This window comes from Prenolepis imparis, unplaced genomic scaffold (genome assembly GCF_030444845.1).
Source record: "Prenolepis imparis isolate NDT839.2.m4 unplaced genomic scaffold, iyPreImpa1.0 SCAF_6, whole genome shotgun sequence".
NCBI classification, from domain to species: domain Eukaryota; kingdom Metazoa; phylum Arthropoda; class Insecta; order Hymenoptera; family Formicidae; genus Prenolepis; species Prenolepis imparis.
Genome location: NW_028141164.1, coordinates 1,789,193 through 1,806,425, shown reverse-complemented (window position 1 = coordinate 1,806,425; position 17,233 = coordinate 1,789,193). Strand labels below are relative to the sequence as shown.

Below are 17,233 nucleotides of genomic sequence, written 5' to 3'. Positions count from 1 at the left end.
GAAATTTTCTTTTAGACAATAAGTAAATGAATTTTCTACTAATCTCTCTTTAAATTGTCTTCAAAAATATATATTTTTTTATGTAGACATTTTTATTATATATTTTATAAAAGTTAAATTTTTATAATTTATATAGGATATATATATATATATATATAAATTTAAATATATAAATATATATATTTATATGTATATATATAAATTTAACTTTTATAAAAATATATTGTAAACTAAAAAATATTATAAAGTATATTAAAAATGCATGCGTGCATACTAAGTAATTATACAAATTAAAGAAGAAAGGCTATATATATAGCCTGGTGCAAGGTGATCAGAAACCACACTCCAACGTACTTGAACACGTACCCAGTATCGCATAGATATATATATATATAAGTGCCAAACGATAATAATTACCAATACCCCCACATTGCCGATCGTATCTACCATCGTGGAAAACGTGAACGTATTTTTCTGTTAGTGGCATCGAGGCCGGCCTGTCGATAGCACCGGAGTTGTTTCGCCTATCAGCACTTTTTGACTCACAAGATCCCGATAAGCCTGACACGCGTGGAATTCGATATCAAGAAAAGGTGTTAAGTGAACGTTCTATTGACACAACTGTCGTATCGATCATCGCGCGAAGAAGTTAATTTCACCGATGCAAACGTGACTAATAAATTAATTTAGACGGCAGTTATTATAACATTTGGTATGAATTTTCTCTATTGCGTCGAACGATTTGTAATAAAAGAAAAATCTCCTTCCCGTGTCAAAGATAATTCGTACAACGATACAGCCGAGATAATTGTTGATGAACATTCAATCTAAACTGTCGATGATTTTACGTGACATGACCGAACTGTCAAATAATTAGATTTCAGTGATTTTATCGAAATTTGCTCAACGAATAGATGACAAACTATTATCGTGTGATTAAGAGCAGAGGTGACAAGAATGTAATTGTGAACGTGTTTTAGAAGAACTTTACGTGTAAGTGGAATATTTTACACTTTATCGTACATCGACGTATAATCATAAAGATAAATTGGTGACGCAACGAACGGAATCGTGAAATTCAAGAGGCAAGTATTTCCGATTAAATTTTAACTCTCTATACACGCCTATCAGCAAATTTTCGCCACGTGTCAGAAGATTTGCAATTTTTAAAAACGCGAGAATACAAGTGGCTTTTTTTTTTGTTAGTCAGTCAATATATCATTATATATCTTTTAATGACGTTATATCTTTAGTGTTTCATGACATATAGAGTCATATCAGAATCATAAAGTTCTTTTGCGCTTTAAGAGCTTTGTTAATAATATTTATTTTCTCTCTGATAGTGGAGACAGCACGTCGAGACTTGAGAGAGAGAGACACAACCTAAGATTAAATATATTAAAACTTACTAAATTATTTGTGATATTTTACAAATTACTCAGATCACGTATAAAGCAAATGTAATATTTTAAACTATGTATGTAAAAATATACATATATGATATATTTCAAAATATATTATAAGAATTTCATATAATAATCTCCCTCTTATCGTAATTTATTACTTAGCACACACACACACACACAAGAATAATGAATTTTAAATTTGCAAAAGCAGCAAAATTTAAATCAATATTACTGACATTATCAAAGAGATAACGCAATATTTCAACAAATATGATTGCTTTAACTAATATAGCTATTGTACTAATAGTTATTTAGATGTTAAAATAATCGGAAGATTAAATTTACAAATAAATAATTTGTAGTTGTTGCAAAAAAAATATTAAAGCACCAAAATAAGTGGAACTATTCGTTTTCAGAAACGCTTATCATGTGGTTGTTAAAAAAAAACTAAGGTGCAACCAATGAACATGATAAAAGCAACAGATCCGTGATAAAAGGCCATTATATTTCGTAGATAAGAATGTAGAAAATGTAAAGGCAGACAGAGTCATTGATTGTTTTAGAATTAACAAATTAATAGAGTCTTCTTATAAAACTCTATTATATATATATTAATCGATAAAAAATCAATATTAATTCTTGAAAACGTTTCAGGAAACGAATGACTTTCGAATCTTCACGAATCTTGGCAACAATACGATAACAGTATTGTCTTCAAACATGTCGTACGTGATGCAATAATTGATAAACATATATTCGAGTATTTATATTTTAGTAATATTATTGTCGAAATGTTACTTATATAGTTACTGACACACTTAAAGTTAACAATAATTCAAAGCATCATTGGATCAGGCTTCGAAGCCTTATCTTTGAGTTATAGTGCCTCTAAAATATGTAGAAAATTTTAAACACGTGTACAACTTTAGTTCACTAACGTAACCTACTCTAACTGGAAATATTGCTGAAGCAGTGCGTTGACTCATGTCAACACAAACTTATTCGTGAAACAATTATTCTATATCCAAACTTTTTTTTGAAAACATGATAAACTTGTGCATATAACTAATTGTGCTCATTAATCAATATGAAAGGATATCTATAAATATTTATTTCTATTAATGTAAAAGAGAGCATATATTTAGGTATACATAGAATGCCGCTTTAAAACTCGAGCTGCATAATATAGTAACGTCATTATATTTCAAACTATTATATAGTAGATTAATTAATTTCTAATTAGTGTGTATGTGTGTGCACAAGACATTTAATTTATTCAATAAGATTATTTATGAGAAAAATATATAGTAAATATGATAAGATTTTGCGGTATTTTTTTTTTTTTAGTCTAAATTGACATATAATTTTCACGATTCTTGATTTTAGTTATAATAAATATCTCTTTGTTTTTATTCTAAAAAAAACAAATTACAAATCAGAATATTTTAAATCATTATTTTTAGTTCATCTTGAGCAAGACTGACTAAGCGGGTATTAATATTTTTCCTTGAGAATTACAGACGAAGTATGTGCGAACGCTCGGTACAAAGAGTACGAAGGTGGCCTTATTAATGGAAAGAGAATAGACTCATTAGATAAGATGCTCGCGCGCCGCATATATACCTGCTTGTTGACACTGCTTGTCGCCATTTTGTGTTATCGGCTAGATAAGATTTCTGCATCTTTGTCGAACTTGAGGCACCAGTCGAATGCGCGAATTCGTACGGTGCAGCTCTGTCGTCGTATAGTTGAAAATAAAAATCTGTATTTCATTGTTCCGAGATTGCGCGAACGGAAAGTGCATAATCTCTCTTGATATATTTTCTTTGGTATCTGTTCTTTGAAGGCGTAGTCTTTGAATCATTTTCAATTCATCTTGAAACATTTCGGACGTCAACCTGAAGGGTGAGTTTCAAAAATCTTTCCGTCAGCTTTATCGAGAGAAAGCCAGAATTTGAATCTTCGCACTCATATCCGCGCACTTTTATATCCGCGCGATCAATTAATCTAATCAATCCACGGAAACGGCGATTCGTGTTTCTGATACCATTTGAGACTGATAAATTTCAAGATCGACTTGCATTCCGACGCTGATAATCGAAAGGCAGTCAAGTGATAAGATTTCCGTCATTTCATCAGTATCATTTCACGACGAGATCATAAATATTGGACTGTTAGGTAATCTCATTGTGCAATCTTGCAGAGTAATCAAGATGTTCTTGCAACTAAAATAAATTATATTTAATATTTTCTCTTAAATTTTTCTTTGTATTTTTCACATTCATAATCTTCAATTTTTGTTAGAAAATTCGTCGGCATTACTTATTAAATGTAAAATTTATATTTACATTAAAAACTTGCAAATCTTAATCTCGCGCTCTATTATTTCACTTTCTATTTATAATTAATTAGTTTCGTGTGTCAAAAATTATTATACGATGAAGACAAAAATTTATTTTTCTCAAAATAAATACTGAATATAGTAATTGCGGTTATACTTTTATCTTTCATCGTTCTGCTTACATTTCTGTTTATTCTTCAATAGAAATTTAGACGCGTGCGATGAGCGATGAATTGGAAATAATGATTAAAAGAAGCCACGAAAAATAGTTATTTTTCGAAAAAACAAAATGCGTAATTTGCACGTGTCACCTTAAAAAGGTATAATTACAACCGTATATGTATGCATGGGTGAAGTTAATTAACCTCGGCAATGCTTGTCGAGACAGTTGATTAAACGCGTCTGTAATAAAAGCCTATATAATTGATAAAACAATGTTGCCTTAATTGTCCGCGACTTAAAATATATACACAGACTTCTCTTTGCAAATACATATATTGATAAAACATTAGGCAGCATTTAATACGCGCGTTAATTGTTTGCTATCTTAATATTATATATAGCCCGTATTACGTTCGTATTACGTTATAAAATGTTTGCAAAACGTATAAAAATAAACGTATCATGTAAAGTAATATATTCTGAAACACAGAAAACTGAGTATATGCACGCACATTCGAGAAAAAGTTTTTACATAATTATCCTAACATATATGTAAAACTGTAAAGAATATAAATAAGACATTTTACATTTTAAAGATTTAGGCTTCTTAATTAATTTGAATTCAGACTATATTCATATATGTATTTGATTCCTAACGTATAAGAGTTTGGAAATTTGCAAACAAAATTTAATCTTTTGCACAATATAGAGTAAAACTAATTAATAATCAATAATTTAGCAATTTGAGAAGCAATTTAATGAATATTACAAATAATCAATTATAAAAAAAGAAACCTAAATCAAATTCTTAAGTAGAATAAATCACTAGTCCAAAGTTTCTAAATATTGTGTGCATAGTCGAGAAAGAGCACTTGTCTTTCAAGACAACCTGTAAATCTACTCAGAGCGATTAAAATCCGAATAATCATCGTTCGCAAACAACACGTTCGATCGTTTAAAGAGACATAATTTCCGATGACAAACGTTTTAAAGTTCAGTCTGTAAAAATCGCTATCGCTTATTCTCGTTACGGCATTGGTTTTTCGCAACCGCAACAGCCTCTTAAACATTAAACCCGTGTATTTTCCGTCTAGAAACTGACACCGAGCACTCATTATGTAACAGATTACAATTAAATTATATTTATTCTCGGCGCTCCCACAACTTGTACGACCTCGAAATTTTTACAAAAACAAGTGAAAAAAAAAACGAAGCAAAGGAATTGTCGCATTATAGTCGAGCGCATAGTTACATCGTCAAGGCGCGAACTGCATTTATCTTTGAAATTTTAACGAAGCATGATCGCCATTTCAGGAAAACAGGAAATGTCATTTCGCATTAAGCGCAATCGCGTATAATCGATCCCGACTATCATTTTTGCTCTTGTTTTTCTCATCTCTTTATGATCCAAAAAATAATAAAATTAAATTTTGCACATAATACACGAATATAAAATATTTGTATTATATATTGAAAATTGCAATAAAGTGCAAGTAAATAATGAATAACAAATATTATGCAAGTAATGAACAAATAGGAATAATAATGAATAACTGAGTAAATAAAAAATATATCTGAACAACAATTGATTATTGAACTACAGTTTTCATTTTCAAAGCGTCAATTATAAAATTATTCTACGTCCAAAAAAATGTTATCATATATTTAAATTTAACGCACAAACTAATTTTAGAAAAATCCCTAAACAATCATTATGTCGATTGATATTACTCAATTATTTATGTGTAAATATGAATATATTTGTATACATTTATATTACAAATGTGTCGATAAATTTTACAATTAATAATTGATCGATTAAATATATATTTAAGTTCATATTATTACGCGCTTTAATTTTTCTTATAACACGTAACTCTCTCTCTTCTGAAGTAATTTTTAATTATAAGAGCTGAAACGCTTTCTTATTTTCTTTTAGGTTACGCAAAATAGTTATTTAATTATGTATTATATGCTACCGGAAATGCGAGACTTTCTTATCTTACATTTTTTACGCAAAACATGCAATTTGTCAACACTAATAATAAACAATGATAATAAATCGCTTCGTTAATTATGATTATATAACTTTTACAGCTCGGTGCGCAGTAAGATCTTACCCGGCTTAAATTCAATTATTCCACAACAATATAATAACGAATTGTTTTTTATATAGTTTTTATATTTGCACATTCTTACTAAAGCAGAAAAATACGACGATAAATTTTTAAAAATTTTCTTGTAGAAGATCACTTATTAATTAATTAATAACCCGTGAAGTTTACCGTGTATGTTGCGACGGATACATACTTGGCGGTCGAGCTATAATTAAGGTTTAGGCAATTGTTTACCCGTTTATGTTTAATCAAATATTGTTATCATGATCCCGATATAGTGTATGGCTCGACCTTGTATCTCATAACGAGACCATGCATCATTGAAGAACTGTACGACGCGACGCTTCGCTCGTGAATTGTTTAAGATTCTGTCACAATCATCTTTGCAATTTGTTAAAAAACTTTAATAATATTTGAATAATGTTGTTAATACTCTCTTTTCATATAACAAAAAATCTGCCTTGAAATTTAAGAATTCTAGAAACATATACACCAAGCACAGCAATCTGTGTAACAATTATACGAAGTATTTGATAGTTAATAAATTTTTTTAGTGAATATAATATTTCTTAAAAATAATGGATTTTTTTAATTATACAAACAATTTTAAAACATAAATTTTAGCAAAAACTTTATAAATAGAAAAAAACAGATAACACTTTCTTAATTAATTTTATATCAGATATATTTTTTATTTCTAATTTTTAAATTGTGAAAAAATAGTATTTTATTTAATATTGATAAGAGAAAAGAGTGAGTCATTGCGCATTCTCTAGTGCGAAATAATACTAACAATATAAATAGGACTCTTGAAACCTCGTTAATAATGAACGCTTCTAAAAAATATCACCTCGAGATTCTCACGTTGTTTGCATATTGGTGATAAACAAAGCAACGCTCGGCGCGATCCTCGCCAAATAATAGACTCGAGGGAAGATTAGAAGTGAATAGATACAGTATCACGCGTACCTTACGAAAAATTGTAATAAAACCGAGTAAATCTCTGAATGGCGACAAAATCAACAGCAACATGACGACGTTACGCGTGGCCTGGATTATCGAGACGTTTCACAAGATAAGCGCGTACCTTGTCACGGATTTTTCCTGAAACAGCGCTACTGAACAGAACAATGATTCTAATTGTGAGTTTGTCTCTTATTGTTGGTAAAGAATTCATTATGTAAAAGCCTATACTTGGCGAAATCGAGAATATTCTTATCAGCACACACTTACAACGTGACTACTCGAAATGATTTTATGCAGAATACACATTATGCATATACACACTAATTTAATTTTATTCTTATTGTTAGATGAATAAAGGATTAAATTTCCTTCTCAAAACATCTTAAAAAATCTTACGTCACTTTGGCAATAATTTCCATTAGGCTGAAGTTTTTAGATATATTTATTTTAGTAAAGGATTATGTGTAATAAAGAAAACTTATTATTAAAAAATTAACTTAATCCTCCCTCCCTTTCTAAGTGCAGACCTATTATAAATATTTAAGTTTTCATTTTTGTGTAATACATTATTACATATAAAATATTACATATTTATAAGTCACTATAAGATACTGAAAAATATCAAACATGATAATGCAAATTACAAATTCATAATTGCAAATAGCATTTATGTATATTACAATACTTGTAATAAATGTTGAAGTCTTTAGCATTTTTATAACGTTCTCAGAAAAATTACTATAAATTGCTATAAACGTAAAATGAAAAGTTTAACAAGGAGGACAATCAAACTTGGTGAAGTCGAGAATATTCTCATCATGAGCATGTGCTAATACATTATGACGTCAAGGTACAATATATCACGTGCACCAAACACCATTAGCATAAGCATGTGACTGGTGCAAAATCGATTCTCGCATCGAGAACGAATAGTCGCATAAAAGCTGTGTGTCACGAAAAATGGAATAGTCTGATGAACATAACTCAATTCGAACGAGTCGAAGTATTCGACAAAGAAATAGAGTACTGATCATAAGTAACTTCATAAGTAATGCCAAGAGATATCGAAAAGTAAATTTTGTTAAGTATTATGAAGAAGAAAACGTGACACGAATAAGTGAGTGATGAAAATAATCCCCCTAATATCCTTTATATGTATTCTTTATTCGCGTGATTATAATCAGTCCACCGCGAAACATTATTTCGAGAGGGATATGAGATAATTGTTAACGAGACACTTTAATAAATAAAACTACGCGTAATAATTTATTATATAAAATTAAATTAATTACTTTATAATAAATTTCTTTAATTTCTTGATTAAATTAACTGTCCCGTGAAAAAATGATTATTCTGCGATGAGACTTTGATTTTAGAAATAAAGGAATAAAGAAATTTTGCGCCACCTGTAGATAATAATTATCGTAGATAGGAATTACTTTTTCTACATAATACATATACGATACAGACAATGTCAAAGACAAAATTACATTGATAAAAGAAAGCATTAAAATGTTCCTTAAATTTCTTTCCACGCACAACGTATCTATATTTTATAAAGATTCTCTTGTATATAAATTTTTTATAATTAATATCTGTACCGTAAATATTTTTTCTCTATATTATATATTTTATTTCTATATTTCTATAATATAAATATATATTTCTCTTTCAAATAAAATAATCAAATTTTAATACTGTTTTACTTGTAAAATAAAATTTAAAAAATATGTCTCTCTTTTACAGGCGTCAAAAGAATTTGCTTTGGACATGCACTGGACGAAGATAACATGAGGTTTTCTTGCTTTCCGAGGGCTATCCTTGGGCAGAGGGGTAGTATTAATCTTACCCCTCTGCCAAACCACGAGGAATCTAATAGCTTCATAGGCGTTGTAAGTCTTATCTAATATTCAAGCAAATCACTGATCGTTAAAAAAACGTAAAACTTTATAAAAATAAGGAAAAAAAAGAAAATGTGCAACAGATTTATGAATTGACACTTTTTTAATCTTTAAATCTTTAAATATAAGTATTAACTGATTGATATAAGTATATTATCTGATTGAGATTAATTACAAATTTTTATAGATATATCGATAAATAATATTATATAAAAACACAATAAAAATTTGCTTTACAATATTAGATCAAGCAGTTCTTATTCCCATTAGATACGTCCAATAGATAGATTATCCCCGCCCTCTCTAATCGTAAATGGTAACGGTCCACCATCGCCCACATCGTCCACATCATCTACAAAGTCTACAGCACCACTACCGCCCCAGATCAATTATGTTACTCTTTCCACGCATCAAGAATCTGAATTAGAAAATACAGCTGTTGTCAAAAATGACGAACAGCACGTGAACAATCCGAGGGGTGGCATCATCGGAAGAACGCCGACACCACCTTCGGCACCGACGCCTGTATACGAAAAGGATGCCAGGTGATCACACAGAATATGTTAATAATTATTAATATAATAAAATAATTGTAATTAATAGGAATTATAATGTTAAAATTAATATAAGAATGCTATAATTAATAAAAAGTAAGTTTATAATTAAAATATTAATTTTTTATTGTATTTATTGTATATCGCGTGATTATTCTAAAATCTAAAATATATATATTTTTTCAGTTAATTATCACTTCAATATTTTCGACAAAAATAGAACGTAACTAATGTTGTTTCATTTATAGGAGTGCGAGACAAATTAAAAAGGCTATTTTGGAGAATGAATTCCTGGGTAATCTCGAAGAGAATCAAGTTGAGGCACTTGTCTCCGCAATGTATCCCAAACAAATTCCAGCTAATACTCTAGTCATCCAGGAAGGTGACATAGGTATGTGTGTACAATAACTTTTATACATATAATATCATATAAAGATTGAAACAATATGTCACTATATAATACCATCTATAACAGAAAGTTATATGCTAATTACATATTAATATATGTAATTATAAATTTATATATTATATATGTATATTGTTTGTTTATAGGGTCGCACTTATATGTATCCGCGGAAGGGGAGTTTGACATTTACGAAGGAAATAAATTTCAAAGAAGCTTCAAAGAAGGAGTTGCATTTGGAGAGATTGCTCTATTGTACAATACAAAAAGACTTCGATCTATCAAAGGTAAACAATAAAAAATATGATCAGAGTCTAACAATTATAAAACAAAATTTTAAAATAGTGAAAATAATTGTAATTCATAATTAAATATTAAACACAGACATTTCTGCATACATAGTAATGTTGTTTTTGAATTAATATTGAATGAACTAAATAAATTATTTGTCTGATTTTATGTTATTTCAGTAAAGAAAAGTGGAAAAGTATGGGTACTGGACAGATCAGTATTTCTCACTATAATGATGAGAACAGCTCAAGAACAACTGGAGAGCAATATCCGTTTTCTCCAACGCGTTTCCGTTCTCCAAAAGCTTCCCGAACCTAAGGATCACGTGCTCGCGAAGATATCTGACCTCATAAGAATAGTAAATAAGGATATTTTAAAAAATATTATTATGTCTTATATATTGCTGAATCTCTAAATTTATGATATAATATATAAGAATGTTGAAAAATAATGTTATAATGTGAATGTTATAAAAATGTTATAATAATGTTTCTCTAGGAATTCTACCCAGCTGGAGCAAAAATATTGCGGCAGGGCGAGAAAGGCGAAAAATTTTACATAATTAGCGGTGGTAACGTACGGATCACTAAAGATACCGAATACGGAGGCGAGGAGGAACTCGTGGTCCTCGGTAAAGGAGATTATTTTGGTGAATTGGCTCTCTATGATGACAGGGGTGAACGACGTGCCAACGCGATCGCGCTCGCACCTGGTGTCGAATGTCTTACATTGGATAGAACGTGAGTTCGATTAAAGTATATTTTTTTTAAACGCGCAACGATGTAAAATTTTTGTTTTACGTTTACTTTATTTCAAAGTAGGAGTTCAAAAATTTAAGATTTAATTATTTAATATATATGAATAGAAAAGCTGCAAGTTTATATAATGATATCTCTTATATCCACATTTATCTCAAGGAATAATTATAAATACTTTTTTGTTTTGTTTACAGAAAAATATTCACGTTTAATTAATAAATAATGATTCAATATAAGATTGCGTTTTTCTATTGAAAATACAATGTTATAATAATTCAAAAAATTCACAGGTCATTTTTAAATTATCTGGGCAGTCTGGATGAAATTCGTAATAAGGATTGGTTAGCAGAGTATGAGAAGCAAAAGCGTTCATTGACTCCGAAAAAGTGGACCAATGAGTATGCAAGTTTGACCTTAACCGATTTCGAGACGAGAGAAACGTTAGGAGTGGGTGGATTCGGTCGTGTCGACCTGGTCACGCTTAAATCCGACTCGAACAAAAGCTTTGCTTTGAAAAAACTCAAAAAGAAGGTCATGGTCGAGCAACAGCAACAAGTTCACGTGCTAAATGAGAAACACATTATGCAGGCGTGCGATTCGGCATTCATATGCAAGTAAGTTATGAAAAACTTTCGTAACAAGTCGAGACTGAAATTAAGATTAGTCTGTAATAGTACTATAATAGTAAAGTACTATAATAGTAAACAATCAAATTATATAATGGTTTGTATAAAAAAATTACGCAAATTTTTGTTTATCAACGTTAAATATAATATTTTAATCGATTTGTGAAATGTTGTGCCGTATCAAATTATAAATTTTTTTAAAAACAAAGATAATTAATATATTGTAAATTTATAATAAAGACATTTAAATAAATTGAAACTTGATATTGCCTCACAATAAATTCTAATAATCTTATATAAGAGAATTTCTAAATATAATCATGCTAATATTAAAATCTGATTGAATTTATATGCTTTTACATCTACTCAGACTTTATCAGACATACAAGGACAGCAAATATGTCTATTTCTTGATGGAAATATGTCTCGGGGGAGATGTATGGACGACCTTGCAAAGGAGACGCTATTTCGACGACGCCACCGCGCAATTCATGGTCGGTTGCGTGGTGGAAGCCCTCGATCATCTTCATTCGTTAAATATCATTTATCGAGATCTCAAACCGGAGAATCTTATGCTCGACACACGCGGCTACTTGAAGTTGGTGAGGCACTTGATTCTTAATTCTCTTAATTTTAATTATATTATAGCAAAAATATATAAAAATGTATAATAAATTATTTAAATGTCATTATTATAATATATACAAATTTTTAAAAAATTCGATAAAAAAATTTTCTGTCATAGGTGGACTTTGGTTTTAGTAAAAAAATTGGTCCGGCCAAAACGTGGACGTTTGCCGGTACACCCGAATACGTCGCACCGGAAATAATCTTGAATAAAGGACACGATAGGTAAAATATTTAAGCTTGTCTTTATTTGTTTAACTATTACTTTGGCTTCAATTTCCAATATATTTTTATATTGCTTTAACTTTTCGATTTCTTAAGGGCGGTGGATTATTGGGCCCTCGGTATCTTAACACACGAGCTTCTAATCGGTAAACCGCCTTTCCGAGGATCCGATCATATGACAACTTATAATAAGATTTTGAAAGGAATTGAAATGGTCGGTATACCAAGCATTGTCAATAAAAACGCTAATAATCTCATTAAGAAGCTACTTCGTTCAAGTCCCTCGGAACGATTGGGTTATCAACGAAACGGAATACAAGACATTCGCGATCACAAGTAAGTTCTTAAAATAGAAAAAAATAGATAGAATATTCTCTTATAAAAAAGAGAAAAAACAGCATGTATAAATATATTTAAAAATATTTTATAAATTAATAAATATATTTTTTTAAATAATGTTTTATATTTAAATAAAAATATTTATGTTGTATATATAATATAAAGATATTGTTAAAAATTTTTGGAAGAGATATTTCAATGTAACAATCAAGTATAAAATTAGTACGAAATGACAAATGTAATTTCTATTTTTGTTCCTTTTACAGGTGGTTTTCCGGATTCAATTGGCAAGCACTTCAAAGATTAGCTCTACCAGCCCCTATTGTACCAACGGTATATTATCATAATTTTATGGCTAATTAACTTTTAGAGATAACTATCCCAAGCACATACCGCTTTAATTTTTTCTTACCTTTTATGAGAAAAATCTTACATTAATATAAAAATTTATTTTAAAAATTTATTTTATTTTTATATTTTTAGGTGCGACATCAACTCGACACACGAAATTTCGAAAGATATCCATCAGATCGTGACATTCCACCAGATGAATTTTCCGGTTGGGACATCGAATTTTAAGAATAAATTCTAAGAATAAATTATCGATATGATAGAACTAAATAAAAGATATAAGAATAATACGTTTCATTGTTAAAAAAAACTTTTTTTAACCATTTATTTTAATAATTATAATAATTGTTATATAAAAAACTTTTTTTAACCGTTTATTTTAATAATCATAACTTTTACTAACTCTCTCTCTCTCTCTCTCTCTCTCTCTCTCTCTCTCTCTCTCTCTCTCTCTCTCTCTCTCTCTCTCTCCTCTCTCTGTCACCAAAAAAGTAACGTAATAAAAGATACAAAGATAATTCTATTATTGATAGAATTTCGAGATGTATAAGAATTATTATTCCATAAATAAATTGATGTATATCATATATAATGCATATAACGTATTTTTGCTAATGATTTGCGATATTAATTAATTATTAGTTAAATAATAAGTAATAGTGTTTTTAACGAAAAATTTTGACTTTGATTTTTGTATATGTAAAATTCATTTAGTTATCAAATTTTTTCTCTCTAAAATTATTTTTAAAATTTATTCGAACTAATTACACGAATTAATAACACAATATCGCGTTGATTAAATGAAACAATATTGTTAATTTACTTCTACAATTATTAGATTTCGGATTCTTATATATCACAGACAAATAATTCATAAATAATAAAAAAAGTTAATAATGTAAAAAATTATATTATTTTTTTCGTAAACACTTATTCAGATTTCGGTATACTTTATATATAATTAAAGATGAATATACGTATTCCTCTCTAACTCCGTTTGTACAGAAAAATCAGTAATACGATATTGCATGTATGTGTATGTGTATATATGTATAGATATACTGTATTATATTCTTTCTCTACTTATGACAATAATTCTAACAATAAGTTGTAAACGTTGTTTAAATTTTACTAACATAAAACGTTTGTTCATGCAAAGTATTAGCACATAATCGTGAGCTAATAACGTCACATTTGGAATAAATAATTTTATAATTACTATTCGTATATGTATATTATGCATTGTATATTTTTCCTCCTGTTAAACTGTAATTTCTAAATATTTTTATATGCTCATAAAATAGATAATCTCTTGTTTAGTTTTGTTCAAGATAATTATATGGTACACATTATCACAAACTTATTTAATAATAATTTTTCTTCTAATATATTTTGTTTTCATTTATTCCGACTTTGTTTCAAGTGCACGATTAAATATTATTGTGTTTTATTTAAAATAGATGTATATATATTGCGATGTATTATTAATTAGTTTTAATAAACTTTAAAAATAATATAATTTATATATGTATCATGTCGTATATCATTTATTGTAAAAGAAAAAAACAAATTCCCGTGTGATCTATATATAAATGATTATGACGCTCAAAAATATGATAAATCAGAAAATATCTTTCTAGATATTTGCAGAACAATATTATTTGTAAATCTCTCTCATATAAAAAATAAAGCAGTAATGTAGGCAGCCAGCGAAGATTTGGCGCCACAGTGATTGCAATATAATATATATATAATAAATGATTTACAACTCACCAGACAATATTGAAGAAAAAATCGTTATTATATTTCAAGATGTTCCGAAAAATAAACTTACCCTGAAAAGAAATTCAAAAGAATTAATAAAAATATATTTTGTTAAGTCGCGAATTGCGAGTTCGAAATGCAGGTTATATACATATACATACTTATAATATATCGATGTCCTGTCCATGTGATAAATCGACTCGGCGGAGGTTGTCAGGATGCGATTCGATGCAGTCGTGGATACCGCAAGTACAGGAAGATTCACTTTTACACACACTTCTTTTACACACCTGAAACAAAACGAAACGTACATACATATATTTTACCGCGTCCTGGAAATTACGTCATTACTACGTTAAACTTTTGGCGCACGCGATCTCTCTCTCTCTCTCTCTCTCTCTCTCTCTCTCTCTCTCTCTCTCTCTCTCTCTCTCTCTCTCTCTCTCTCTCTCTCTCTCTCTCTCTCTAGCGTCTCTAACGGAAATTCAATATATATCTCTCGCGGAATGTTATAAACGCACTTCCCGATATTCTACCGCAAAACTTATTTGAGATTGATAAATAAAGCAATGTACCGTTAATTTACAACTGTCGCAATGTCTCCTTTACACTTTTCGCCCTAGAAACGAAACGAAATATTTACTCGACACGTCCAAAGACTACATCATTGCGTTAACTCTCGACACGCGCCATCTGATTCTATGTATATTTAATATTAGGCGCACTTCTCGATATTCTCAATGTCATCTCGATCAAAATGTATTCGAAAGTGATATAATATTGCAATTAATCTTACGGTTTTACAATTTTTGCGCTGCCTTCTTCGAACTTGTTGCACTTGAAACGAAGCGAAGTGAAACGTGCGTCTCGCGCGATCAGGACCCTTGTCGACTACGTCATTACTTTTTGGCGCGCAATCTATGTGGCGCCGCCACAGAATATGTTCAATGTTATAGATGGCGCTTCCCGGTATTTTCAATGTTATACTAGTTACTAACTAGAGAGAGAGAGAGAGAGAGAGAGAGAGAGAGAGAGAGAGAGAGAGAGAGAGAGAGAGAGAGGTCTGTTATTAATTTTGCGATACCTTTTTGAAACTTTTCGCATTAGAAACAAAACGAAACGAATATTTAAGACACAGGTCTCGAGAATTGCATTATTATTAGTTAATTTTCGACACGAGTGAGCTTTTCGGCGTCACACAGAATATTCAATATTATGGACGCGTTTTTCGATATTCTCAATGTAATCAAAATTTATTTGAGAGCGATACAAAATAAATAAATAACAATTTGCAATTAATCTTACGGTTAACAATGTTTGCGATGCCTTCTTCGGACTTCTTGCACTCGAAACGGAACGAAATAAAAACGTGTACGTCTTGCGTGTGTTTCGCGCGCGAACAAGCATCGACTATATCATTATAATATTGCTTTTTGACGCGTAATTTGTGGCACCGCCACAGAATATATTCAATGTTATAGATGGCACTACTCGATATTTTTTATGTTACCAAAATTTATTCGAGAGCGATAAATAAAGCGTCATGTCATTAATTTTGCGATACCTTCTTAAACTTTTCGCAGAAATTAGAAATAAAATGAAACGAATATTCAAGACACACGCGTGTCGAAGATTGCATTATTATTACATATTTAACTTTCGACGCGTGTAAGATTTGGTGCCAAACAAAATATTCAATATTATTATAGACACGCTTCTCAATATTTTCAATGTAATCAAATTTATTCGAGAGCGATACGAAATAACAATTTATATTAATCTTTTACGATTTACCATCCTTGCGATGCCTTCTTCAAACTTCTTGCACTCAAAACGAAACGAAACGGAGCAAAATGCATCTTGTGCGTTTCGCGCGCGAACTGTCATGAACTACGTCATTATAATATTGCTTTTTGACGCGCGATTTGGCGTCGCCGTAAAATATTCGATATTATAGGTAGGCTTTCGATATTCTTAATGTAATCAATATTTGTGGTATCAAGCGGAAAAAACTATTTTGACATGTTCTATTTACGTGTATATAATGTTTTGTCACGTCGTCGCGTCTGTAAACGAATTGTGTGTATGTGTGTGTGTGTGTGTATACGTGACGCCTGTCACTCGTGCTACCTTATATCGAAAACAAAGTGGTCGTGTTCGATTCTCTTCCGAGAATCTCCTTCTCTCACGCATGTCGCAGAGTGTTATCAACATGATTATTGTCAGTATTATCTCGACTGTCGCGAAAACTAGACGGAATTCTTTCGAGTCTCACTTGTGTCACACGATCTATAATATCGGAAGTGATAAATTATCTAATAAATATCGCAACGCGTTTATCAATGATAACAATTATTATATAATACATTCGCGTTTTATATTCAAGACATATATTGATTGTT

The 17,233-nt window shown here is 29.9% G+C and overlaps 3 protein-coding genes across 6 annotated transcripts in view; 1 reads left to right on the top strand and 2 right to left on the bottom strand.

Moving 5' to 3' along the window:
* LOC145937572 (uncharacterized) overlaps positions 1-3,146 on the bottom strand; it is a 184,819-nt gene extending 181,673 nt beyond the window's left edge. Inside the window, exon 1 of the mRNA XM_083040701.1 lies at positions 3,030-3,146. The gene's annotated coding sequence lies outside the window, so the exon portion shown is untranslated. The remainder of the gene's footprint in view (positions 1-3,029) is intronic.
* On the top strand, positions 473-13,670 carry LOC145937541 (cGMP-dependent protein kinase, isozyme 1-like). Of its 4 annotated transcripts, none has more exons than XM_083040636.1 (13): positions 473-993; positions 8,739-8,884; positions 9,164-9,438; positions 9,696-9,838; positions 10,000-10,137; positions 10,321-10,499; positions 10,640-10,881; positions 11,190-11,513; positions 11,896-12,127; positions 12,271-12,377; positions 12,474-12,713; positions 12,983-13,049; positions 13,200-13,670. In XM_083040636.1, the coding sequence occupies exons 2-13, from the start codon at positions 8,783-8,785 to the stop codon at positions 13,293-13,295; spliced, it is 2,145 nt and encodes a 714-aa protein (XP_082896762.1). In that variant the 5' UTR covers positions 473-993; positions 8,739-8,782; the 3' UTR covers positions 13,296-13,670. The 4 variants fall into 4 exon arrangements, with proteins under 4 accessions (XP_082896762.1, XP_082896758.1, XP_082896759.1 ...); XM_083040632.1 differs by having other exon boundaries at positions 473-1,085; XM_083040633.1 differs by lacking the exon at positions 473-993 and adding an exon at positions 2,804-3,311.
* A 972-nt stretch (positions 13,671-14,642) lies between these two features.
* On the bottom strand, positions 14,643-16,690 carry LOC145937400 (uncharacterized). The gene is made up of 4 exons (XM_083040421.1): positions 16,626-16,690; positions 15,628-15,714; positions 14,993-15,121; positions 14,643-14,902 (listed from the first exon to the last, which is right to left on the bottom strand). The coding sequence occupies exons 1-4, from the start codon at positions 16,688-16,690 to the stop codon at positions 14,875-14,877; spliced, it is 309 nt and encodes a 102-aa protein (XP_082896547.1). The 3' UTR covers positions 14,643-14,874.
* Between the last annotated feature and the right edge of the window lie 543 nt (positions 16,691-17,233).